The sequence below is a fragment of the Meriones unguiculatus genome, chromosome 1, assembly GCF_030254825.1.
Source record: "Meriones unguiculatus strain TT.TT164.6M chromosome 1, Bangor_MerUng_6.1, whole genome shotgun sequence".
In the NCBI taxonomy this organism is placed as follows: domain Eukaryota; kingdom Metazoa; phylum Chordata; class Mammalia; order Rodentia; family Muridae; genus Meriones; species Meriones unguiculatus.
Window position 1 is genome coordinate 1016053 of NC_083349.1, and position 11024 is coordinate 1027076.

Here is an 11024-nt window from a genome sequence, read left to right on the forward strand (position 1 = left end):
TGTACGTTTTCATTTCTCTTGGGAATCTACCTAAAGGTAGAATTGCTGGCCATATGGCCATATGCTGGTAATATGGCCATATGGCCATATTTAGCTTTTTGAAGAACTTGCAGTTGATTTCCAAAGCAGCTGCATCCTTTTACATCCTCATCAGAAATGGGGGGGGGGGGCTCTGTTTATTCAGATCCTTGCCACTCTTGATACCCGACCTTTTGATTTTAGTTGTGCTGTGTTGCGGCTTTCATTTGCAGCTCTTTGATTGTAAGACCCGGAGTCTCACTGCTCAGGATCGCGCCCTTCCCAGGAACTCTCACAGACCACAGCTGGATGCAAAAGCAAGAGGTTTTATTGCTATCACGATAGGGTTGCCCCTCCAAAAGCGGGAGATGACCCCGAACATGCAAAGCACAGGGTTTTTATACCTGAAAATCAGGTCACTTTGCTCTATAGTTTACAGCTGGTTGTAGACAGTTTACAGCTGGCTGTTTCTCAGAACAGTTCACCCCGCCCTTCAAGAGCTCTCTGCACCTGGCTTCAGTTCAAAGCATCACAGTTGTTCTCATTCCCCACTTTTCCTTTTGCCTCAGTTTTAACCCTAAAATTGTGGATCAACCTCAGGGAGAGGTTGATACTGTCTCTGGAGCATCAGGACCTAAACTGCATTTACACATTCCCTAACGAAGGCGAATACTGGTCGGAGAGTTCATTGTCCCTGATGAGTTTCAGTTTTAGCAGGTTGCTGGAGGCTTGGACTTTCCAGGTGTCTGCAGGTTGGTGAAGAGCTGGCTTGACGTGTGACCCATGGATCCAAGTGCGATGCCCTCGACTTTGATGGCAGTTGGTACAGTGGTGAGCAGGACATAATAAGGACCCTTCCACCGAGGCTCCAGATTCTGGCCTGGAACTGATGGGGCACCTCCAAGGACCCGGGCGCATATGCACTGCCAACCTTGCTCCAGATTTCTTTCTGAATAAGCTGCAGTCCTTTCAGCCTGGACAACAAGTCAGAGTTACCACTCGTTAAGTCAACGGGGTCCCCAAGAAGAGTCAGGGAGCAGGAACCCCATAGAGTAGTTCGAAGGGGGTCAGGCCCAGTAAGGAGGGAGTATTTCTGACTCTAAAAAGGGCCAAGGGAAGGAGCACCACCCAGTCACCGCCAGTCTCCATGGTCAATTTGGTGAGAGTCTCTTTTAGAGTTCTATTCATTCTTTCTACCTGTCCTGAACTTTGGGGTCTATAAGCACAGTGTAATTTCCAATCGAGCCCCAGAAATCTGGCCACTTCCTGACTTACCTGCAATGAGTTAGGGTTACCAAAAAGAGTAAGGGTAAGGGTTAGGATAAAAGGGTAAAAGGTTAAAAAAAGGGTAAAAGGGTAAGGGTAAAGGTAAAAGGGTAATAAGGTAAAAGAGTAAGGGTAAGGGTAAGGGTGAGGTTAAAAGTAAGGATAAAGGAAAAAGGGTAAGGATAAGGGTAATGGTAAAAGGGTAAGGGTAAAAGGGTAAGGAAAAAGGATAAGAGTAAAAGGGTAAGGGTAAGGGTAAGGGTAAAAGGATAAAGGGTAAAAGAGTAAGGGTTGTTAGGATTAGGGTTAAGGTAAGGGTAAGGGTTGTTAGGGTTAGGGTAGGGGTAAGGGTTGTTAGGGTTAGGCTTAGGGTGGTTAGGGTTAGAGTTAGGGTTAGGGTGGTTAGCCTTAGGGTTAGATTTAGGGGGGTTAGGGTTAGGGGGTTGGGGTTAGGGGATGAAGGGCATTAGTGTTAGGGGAGTTTTCGGGGTTAGGGTTAGGGTTCTTAAGCTTAGGGATAGGGTTAGGGTTAGGGTGGTTAGGGTTGGGATTAAGGATAAGGGTTGTTAGGGTTAGGGTTAGGGTTGTTAGGGTTGGGATTAGGGATAAGGGTCGTTAGGGTTAGGGTTAGGGTATGGGTAAGGGTTAGGGTTAGGGTTAGGCCAGCAATGAAGGGTTAGGGTTAGGGTTAGAGTTTGGGTTAGGCCAGTAAGAAGGGTTAGGATTAGGGTATGGTTAGGGTTAGGGTTAGTGTTAGGATGAGGTTGAGGGTGAGGGTGAGGGTGAGGTTTAGGGTTCGGGTTAGAGTTAGGGTTAGGGTTAGGCCAGCAATGAAGGGTTAATGGTAGGGTAAGTGTTAGGGTGAAGGTGAGGGTCAAGGTTAGGGTTGGGGTTAGGGTTAGTGTTAGTGTTAGTGTATGGGTGGGTGTTAGGGTTAGCGTTAGGGTTAGACAAGCAATGAAGTGTTAGGTTTAGGGTTAGGGTTAGGGTTTGGGTTAAAGATAGGTATAGGGTTAGGGTTAGGTTGAGGGTTAGGGTTAGGGTTTGGGTTAAAGATAGGTATAGGGTTAGGGTTAGGTTGAGGGTTAGGGTTAGGATTAGGGTTAGGGTTAGGGTTAGGGTTAGGGTTAGGGTTAGGGTTAGCTTTATGGTTAGGGTTAGGGTACGGGTTAGGTTTAGGGTTGGGATTAGGATTAGGGTTAAGGTTAAGGTTAGGATGAGGGTTAGGGTTTGGGGTAGGGTTAGGGTTAGCATTAGGGTTAGGGTTAGGGTTCAGATAAGGGTTAGGGTTAGCGATAGGGTTAGGGTTAGGGTTAAGGTTAGGGTTAGGGTTAAGGTTAGGGTTGGGGTTACAAATAGGTATAGGGTTAGGGTTAGGATTAAGTTTAGGGTTAAGGTTAGGATGAGGGTTAGGGTTAGGTTTAGGGTTAGAGTTAGGGTTAGGGTTAGGGTTAGGGTTAGGGTTAGGGTTAGAGTTAGGGTTAGAGTTAGGGTTATGGTTAGGGTTAGGCCAGGGTTAGGGGTAGGGTTAGGTTTAGGGGTAGCTTTAGGGTTAGGTTTAGGCCAGCAATGAAGGGTTAGGGTTAGGGTTTGGTTTATGGTGGTTAGGGTTAGGGTGTTTAGAGTGGTTGTGGTTAGGGTTAGGGTTTGGGTGGTTAGTGTGGTTGTGGTTAGGGTTAGAGTTAGGGTGGTTAGGTGGTTAGGTTTAGGGTTATGGTGGTTAGGTTTAGGGTTAGGGTGGTTAGGGTTAGAGTTAGGGTTAGTGTGTTTAGGGTGGTTAGGGTTAGGGTGGTTAGGGTTAGGGTGGTTAGGGTGGGTTAGGGTTAGGGTGGTTAGGGTGGTTAGGGTTAGGGTTAGGTTGGTTAGTGTTAGGGTTAGTGTGGTTAAGGTAGTTAGGGTTAGCGTGTGTGGTTATGGTGTTTAGGGTTAGGTGTTGTGTGGTTAGGGTTAGTGTGTTTAGGGTGGTTAGGGTTAGGGTGGTTTGGGTGGTTAGGGTTAGGGTTAGTGTGGTTAGGGTGGTTAGGGTTAGTGTTAGGGTGGCTAGGATGTTTAGGGTTAGGGTCAGGGTGGTTAGGGTGGTTGTGGTTAGAGTTAGGGTCATGGTTTGGGTGATTAGTGTGGTTGTGGTTAGGGTTAGGATTAGCATGGTTAGGGTGGTTAGGGTTTAGGGGTTAGGGTTAGGGGTATGGTTAGGTTTATGGTTAGGGTTAGGGTTGTTAGGGTTAGGATTAGGGTTGTTAGGGTTAGGATTAGGGTTGTTAGGGTTAGGATTAGGGTTGTTAGGGTTAGGATTAGGGTTGTTAGGGTTAGTGTTAGCATTAGGATTAGGTTTTTTAGGGTGGTTAGGGTTAGCGTTAGCATTTGGGTTAGGATTAGGTTTGTTAGGGTTAGTGTTAGGTTTGTTAGGGTGGTTAGAGTTCGGGTTAGGGTGGTTAGGGTGGTTGTGGTTAGGGTCATGGTGATTAGTGTGGTTAGGGTTAGGGTGGTTAGGGTTAGGGTTAGGGTTCGGTGCTGGGTTGGGGTTGGGTTCGGTGCTGGGTTGGCCGGCAACGTCAGTGAGTCCGCCTTTGCATCTAGTTACTAATCCTCGGCGTCTTCCTGTGGCAGAAGGATCTGACCTTTGGCGTCGATCCCGCCCCGCCGGCGTCAAATAGCCCGCGCTGGCTGCGTCGCCGGAAGCCACTTTCTGGGCACCTTCGCCCCTCCTCTCGGGCGGCTCCACCCCTCCTCTCGGGCGGCCCTGGGACGGGGCTCCCTGCGGCTCCCTGCGGCTGCGGCTGCAGCCCCTGATCGGCCCCTTTGCTGCCCTGTTCCTCCCCTCTGAGGCCCCGGGCCGTGGCAGACGCTGGCCTTGGCGGGCAGCAGCGGGCCCGAGTGGAGCCAGGGTCTCAGGGCCTCTCGCCGTCCCCAGGAGCTGGGCCTCCCGCCATCCCTGTCCCACTGCACCCCGTCCTGACCGACACTCTGTGGTGGGGCTCACGCAGCTCTTGCAACAGCCGGTCGGTGGCTTCATCAGATGTGGTCCACGGAAGCTGGTGGGAGACCCGAGTCCGGGTCTTTCCATTCGAAAGCGAAAATGTCTTGGCTGGTAGGGTTGAAGACAAAAGAATCCTTACGGTCCAGAACCGTATACCAAACCCTGTCAGGGGAAGGGAACTCAACAGGTTATATGGGTTGGGCACGGTAGGATGTAAGTCTGTGACCTGTTTGTTAACTTCTCTCAAGTCCTTACAGATCCGTAATCGTTGCTCCCAGGCTTCCGAACTGGCAGCAATGGACTATTCCAGGCGGATTGGCACCTTCTGAGCACCCCTAGGTCAAGGAGCCGCTGTATGTGAGGGCGGATCCCGTCACGGGTTTCCTTAGACATTGGATATTGTTGCACCGCAATCGGGGTAGCCTGCGGCTTCACTCTATCTGAACTGGGGGCTGTCTCTCTGCTTTTCCTGGGCCAGCTGTTTCAGCCCGTGCCCTGGGATGTCTCTCTAGCCACCAGTCAATGTCTTTTTCTGGACTTACCACCTTTTCAAACAGGCGGTGCTCATCTTCCAGTTCAATCGTCAGCACATGAATGGGATTTCCTTTATTGTCTGTGGGCCATCTGGTCTAAAATGATATGGGCCCCTGTCTTAGTTAGGATATCTCGCCCTAACAGCGGGTACGGCATGTGGGGACAACTAAGAATGAGTGGGATACCTGGCCCACTCCAAGGTCCCCCGTTCTTCAAGTAATCCATGAGTATTGTTTACATCCAGTGGCTCCTTGGACCCACGATTTTTCTCTTTTTTAGCTCCTAAGTCTTGTAACAACAGAATGCTGGGCGCCAGTGTCCACCAAGAAGTGAACCGGCTTTTTCTTCCTTTTGGACAATCCTTGATGCAGTGTCCTTTCTCCTTGCAATATGCACACTGATCCTTAGACAGAGGGCCTCCCCGATTGCCAGGAACTCTCTCCCTGTCATTACAACTCTCCTGCACTACGGTGGCCAGGATCCTAATTAACTTTCTGTCTTGTCTCTTAACCCTTTCTCTTTCTCTCTCTTCCTGCTCTTTCTGCTTCCTTTCCTTCTTTTCTTCTTCCGTCTCTCGGCTATAGAAAACCTTCTCTGCTACCTGCACTAAATCCTTCAGCAACTTGTCCTGAAATCTGAAATCCTTCTATTTTCTGGAGCTTTTTACGAATATCTCTGGCTGACTGGTCTATAAAAGTTATAGTCACCATTGCCCTATGCTCATCTGAGGTAGGGTCATAGGGCATAAACCGGTGATATGCCTCCATCAGCCATTCAAGAAAGGCTGCCGGAGATTCATCCGGCCTCTGAACTGTCTCTCTTACCTTCGTCAAATTGGTGGGCTTTCGAGCGGCCCCACGGAGACCCACCATTAGAGTCTGGCGGTAGACCTTCCGGTGTGGTGTTCCCTACCTCCAGGTGTGTTGTAATCCCAGTTGGGATGGGTGAGGGGAAAGCCATCATCAATCTCATTAGGGGGGACGGAGGCCTCCCAGCCGTTCCCGGCACATTCTTTCTTGCCTCAAGGAGGACCCATCTCCATTCCTCGTTAGTCAGGAGGGCCTGCAAGAGTTGCTGGCAATCATCCCAAGTGGGCTGGTGTGAGAATAGGACAGATTCAAACAAATCAGCAAGAGCTTGAGGATTTTCTGAAAAGGGGGTTATGGGCTTTCCAGTTATTGATTTCCACCGTCATCTGGCGGCACCCTGCTGCAGGGATTAGTGGGGGAAGGTCAAAAAGAAGTCACAGTCTGTCCCATAATAAAGTCAAAGAAACAACAACGATAGAGACAAAAAAACACGACAGGCAATTCAGATAAGGATGCCCTTAAGGGTGGTACCACGGAACTCTGATTGAGAGGCTGCCTCACGGAGGCCATCTCCGATGAGAAACAGATGGGAGGAGGACCATCACGGACCTAGTCTCCCCAGATGGAGAGGCTGCCTCCCGGCAGCTGACTCCTACAGATGGAATCTGGAGAGTCCTCCAGTTCCCAGATACAGAGTGGTATACCTGGAGCTTGACCTCCGAGCCTACTCTGATGAGGGTTGGGAAGGGGCATGCTGTCTCCCGGCCAAAGCACCAAAAATGTAAGACCTGGAGTCTCACTGCTCAGGATCGCGCCCTTCCCAGGAACTCTCACAGACCACAGGTTGATGCAAAAGCAAGAGGTTTTATTGCTATCGCGATAGGGTCGCCCCTCCAAAAGCAGGAGATGACCCCGAACATGCAAGCACAGGGTTTTTATACCTGAAAATCAGGTCACTTTGCTCTATAGTTTACAGCTGGTTGTAGATAGTTTACAGCTGGCTGTTTCTCAGAACAGTTCACCCCGCCCTTCAAGAGCTCTCTGCACCTGGCTTCAATTCAAAGAATCACAGTTGGTTTTTTTCTCTTTCCCAGGTGGTCCCTCAGATGACTAATCATGTTAAGAACGTTTCTGTGTACAAAGTGGCTATTTTATTTATTTATTTTTCCTTTTTGAAATTCTTTTTTCATACATAATACATCCAACCACAGTCTCCCTCCCTCCACTACTCCCACTCCCCCTAGCCTCCGCTCTTCACAGACCTGCTCTTCCATTTCCCTTCAGAAAAGAGCAGGCCTCTTCTTTGGAGGAATGTCTGTGTGGATCCTCTGCCCATTTAAAAATTTGTCTTTTATTGTTATTGTAATTCTTCATATATAAATGCATATATATTTTTCTAACGTCCTTGTCAGATATGTGACTGGCAACTATTTCATCCATTTTCTGGTCTGACTTTTCATGACCTCAGTAGAGACCTTGACTTTTAAAATGATATTTATCTATATTTAGTATGCAACTGTGTGTGTGTAAAAAGGTCTCAAGGCAACCGACTGGATTGCTTTCTCCTTCTACTATGTGGGTCATAACTCAGGTCACCAGGTTTGACATCCTTTCCTACTGAGCCATGTCGCTAGTCAATGCTGACCCTGATGCTCAGAAGCTTTTGATGGCACAGGTTGTCAATTTTTTCTTCTGTCTGTGCTTTGATGTCATGCCATGTTACGTCCAAGAAATTGTTGTCAACTGCAAGATCACAAGTTTCCCCATATGTTTTCTTTCATGTAAGAATTTTTGGAGTTTGAATTCTTTCTAAAAAGCCCCTAATCCTAAAAAAAAAAAAAAAAAAAAAAAAAAAGCCCCTAATCCAATTTTGATATGACATAGGGATTCAACAGTACTTTTGAAATGTGTATGGATTAGTTCAGCACCATTTCTCAGAGACTGTTCTTTTTAACATGTTGAGGCTACCATACATGTGTACGGTGTATTATGATCATATTTACCTCTACTTCCCCCTTCTAACTCCTCCTGGGTCCCCCAACATGTCCCCCTTCTAACTTCATCTTCTCTGTTTAAAATTATTTATAATCCATTGCATGCAATTTGTGCCTGTATGTGTGTGGGGTATCAACTTGAGTATGAACACCCTACTATAAAAGGAACTTTTATTCTCCTGTTTCAATTGTTGTCTCAGAGGATTACTGCCTCTGACTGCTAACCTAGGCCTCGTCCTGAAAGCTATTGGCCTCCATACAATCTAACCTAGAATGTTTTCAGCCTCTGAAACTTACTGCTGAATAAGCTCACCCTTTCTTGTTCTTACTGAGTTCTGACTGGCTGGTTCAGCTCAGTTCTTCTGGCTCAATCTCCTCTTCCAGATGACTTATTCAATCTGGCTTCTCTCTTGGCCCCTGGATTGTTCTGCTTGGCTTCAAACTAACTCTAGCAATCTGCTCTAATCTCCTGGCTTCTTCTCATTCACTGGCTCATTCAGTCTTCACCTGAGTTCTCTCTCTGCAACTTGTTTCTCTCTATATTGTCTCAGTAAAACTGCTTCTTTTCTCCTTCTCATCATTGCCCCTTAAGTAGCTTCCTATTCCTCTCTGTTCTCCTGAGACTTGGATGTATACTATTTTGTCAGATCTTTCTCTGATTCATCACTGTTTCTGCCACTCAATTAGACATCACTTTCAAACATGAGTGCTTCCTTCTACAAACTAACTTTACCTTGTTTGGGATTAAAGGCATGTACCACCACACTTGGACCTAAGCTTTTCTTACCTGAAACTTGCTCTATACCAGGCTGGCCTTGAACTCATATCTGCTTCCCTCTGTCTCCAGGATTAAAGGTGTGTTTGTATTCCAGCCAGATCATACAGACCTAGGTCTTTCGACGTGATCTCTTGCCAGAGCAGCCATGTTCTGAGTTAAAATTCCTCTACACACCTTCAAGTAGAATGACTGGGCTCTGTCAGCCTGAGCACATCAACTGCCAATGGCAGAGCCTTGTAAGCTCCTTCCAACCTTGCTGGAATTTTGATTGGCTAGATCTTTTTTGTTTTGTTTTGTTTTGTTTTGTTTTGTTTTGTTTTGTTTTTGAGATAGGGTTTCTCTATGTTGCCTTGGCTGCCCTGGACTCACTTTGTAGATCAGGCTGGCCATGAACTCACAGAGATCCGCCTACCTCCGCCTCCCAGCGTGATGGGATTACAGGCGTGTGTCACCACGACTGGCTAGATCTTGTACAGGTTCAGGAGCATTCTTTCCCCATTAGTTGTTTTTTACATTTTTATTGAAAATAAACTGACAACCAATATGAGTTTATTTTTCCCCAAGTACATGTTTTTCTGGACTCTGTTTTGTGTCATACATACATATGGTGTGTGTGTGTGTGTGTGTGTGTGTATGTATGTGTCTACCCTCTTACCAACATTGCACTGCTTTCTTTGTCTTTTTGCTCTCACCCTCTATAGCAGTCCCACCCCTTCCCTGACAGTGCCTACTTCTTTGGAACTCTGAGATATCTAGCCTATCTCTCTGCCTGCCTGTGGATCTAGATGTAGCTGTCGGCTACTTTCCCAGTGCCTGTCTGCATGCCACCATGCTCCCTCCAGGATGAGAATCATAAACAAACTGCCAATTAAATGTTTTCTTTTAAGAGTTGCCTTGGTCATGGTGTCTCTTCACAGCAATAGAACAGTTACTAAGACAGCTCCCATAGTCTCTCATGTTTGACTGTTTGGTCCCCAGTTAATGAAACTATTTGGGAAGGATTAGGAGGTGTGACCTTGTTGGAGGAAGCACGTCTTTAGATGTGACTTTGAGATTTAAAAAGCCCAAGACAGGCTCAAGCTCTCTCTCTCTCTCTCTCTCTCTCTCTCTCTCTCTCTCTCTCTCTGCCTGCTGCTGTGGATCAGGATGCAGAAACTCTCAGCTACTCTCCAGAGCCATGTCTATCTACTTCTCACCATGATGACCGTGTACTAATCCTGTAAAACTGTAGGCTAGCCTCCAGGTAAATGCTGTCTTTTATAAGAACTGTCTTGGTCCAGTTGTCTCTTCACAGCAATAGGACAGTGACTAATATGTGTGGGGGTCTACTGAGTGATGGATGTTCGTAACTGGGTCACCACATGATCCTCCTCCCTGAGGTTTTTCCAAACCACAAATTCCTCAACATTTACGATTTTTTCTATCCCCTCCTCCCAGGATGGCTTGGACCTTACTAAGTATTTCAATTGTCCTCATACTTGTGGCAGCCTCCCAACTGCTGGGATTACAGGCATGAGCCACCACACTTGACTTTGATAGCATCTTCCCTAGTGACACAGGAAAGCCCAGTTCTACCTACCAACTAAAGAAAGTAATTGTTAATCAAGAACAGAGTTTCAGCTAATTGATTTTATTTTTAAACCAAATGACTCTTCTAGGAATTCTCCAGCTCCAGGAAATTAGGCTAGTCTTTCCCCTACTCCCATCTGAAGAACCATTTGTTTTTGTCCATCAGGTATCTATATTGGGACAGGCACCTTGCCTTGGGCTCTTAGAATGCCTGAATGTTCTTACTGGATGTGCCAAAAAGAAAAAAAAAAAATAGTTTCTTCTGTCCTTTCTTTCTTAGTTACCTTCTTATTTCTGTGATAAAATACCAATACTAAAAGTTGAAATAAACCCTTCCTTCCCAAGTTTACTTTTGTATACACCGCAGAACTACCTGCAAAGGGGTGGTACTACCCACAGTGGGCTTGCCCTTCGTTATCAATCATCAGTCAAGAAAATTCCCACAGGCTTGCCTACAGGCCGTCCTGATGGGGGCAACTTCTTTATTTTAAAGAGAGTGTGTGTGTGTCTGTGTGTCTGTGTGTCTGTCTGTGTCTGTGTCTGTGTCTGTGTCTGTGTCTGTCTCTGTGTGTGTAGGTACTCCCACAACTGTCAGAAGACTCTGGAGCTAGAGAGGACTCTGTCAGTGCTGGAACTCAAACTTTTTTTTTTCCTTTTGTGCTTCCTCCTTTCCCTGGAACTCAAACTTAATTTGTGTATACTCTTAACTGCTGAGCCATCTGTCCATCCCTGGGATCTTTCTCAATGTTGTTTCAACAAGCAGCCTTGGGGTTAAGGTAATGCCTCCTTTTAGAGGAAACTCAGGCTTGCTTTGCCTTACTGTAAAAGCAGCGGATTGTTGCTGCTGTGTTCTTCTTCACTATAGCTCACCCCATGAGCAGGTATCTCCTAGGCCATCACCACTCCTGTGGAACTTAGTGAAACTGGAACAAAAACCGTGCTTTTACCATGGCTGTGCTGTGAGTGATCAAGTCCTTTACCTCTGTCTCTGTCTTGATTTTTCAGCCAGCACTCACAAAGCAAGAAAATGGCTTGTTAACTTAGAAATAAAAACCCTAGACTCTGAATAGTCTTGACAA

The 11024-nt window shown here is 46.7% G+C and overlaps 1 protein-coding gene across 2 annotated transcripts; it reads right to left on the reverse strand.

Annotated features, from left to right (window-relative positions):
• Window positions 1–335: 335 nt before the first annotated feature.
• LOC110547117 (SPATA31 subfamily F member 1) lies at window positions 336–4574 on the reverse strand. Of its 2 annotated transcripts, XR_009590106.1 has the most exons (3): window positions 4488–4574; window positions 4242–4369; window positions 336–992 (listed from the first exon to the last, which is right to left on the reverse strand). XR_009590106.1 is itself a non-coding variant. In XM_060378327.1 (2 exons), the coding sequence occupies exon 2, from the start codon at window positions 4346–4348 to the stop codon at window positions 3449–3451; it is 900 nt and encodes a 299-aa protein (XP_060234310.1). In that variant the 5' UTR covers window positions 4349–4369; window positions 4488–4574; the 3' UTR covers window positions 336–3448. The 2 variants fall into 2 exon arrangements, 1 of the variants encoding a protein (XP_060234310.1); XM_060378327.1 differs by having other exon boundaries at window positions 336–4369.
• Between the last annotated feature and the right edge of the window lie 6450 nt (window positions 4575–11024).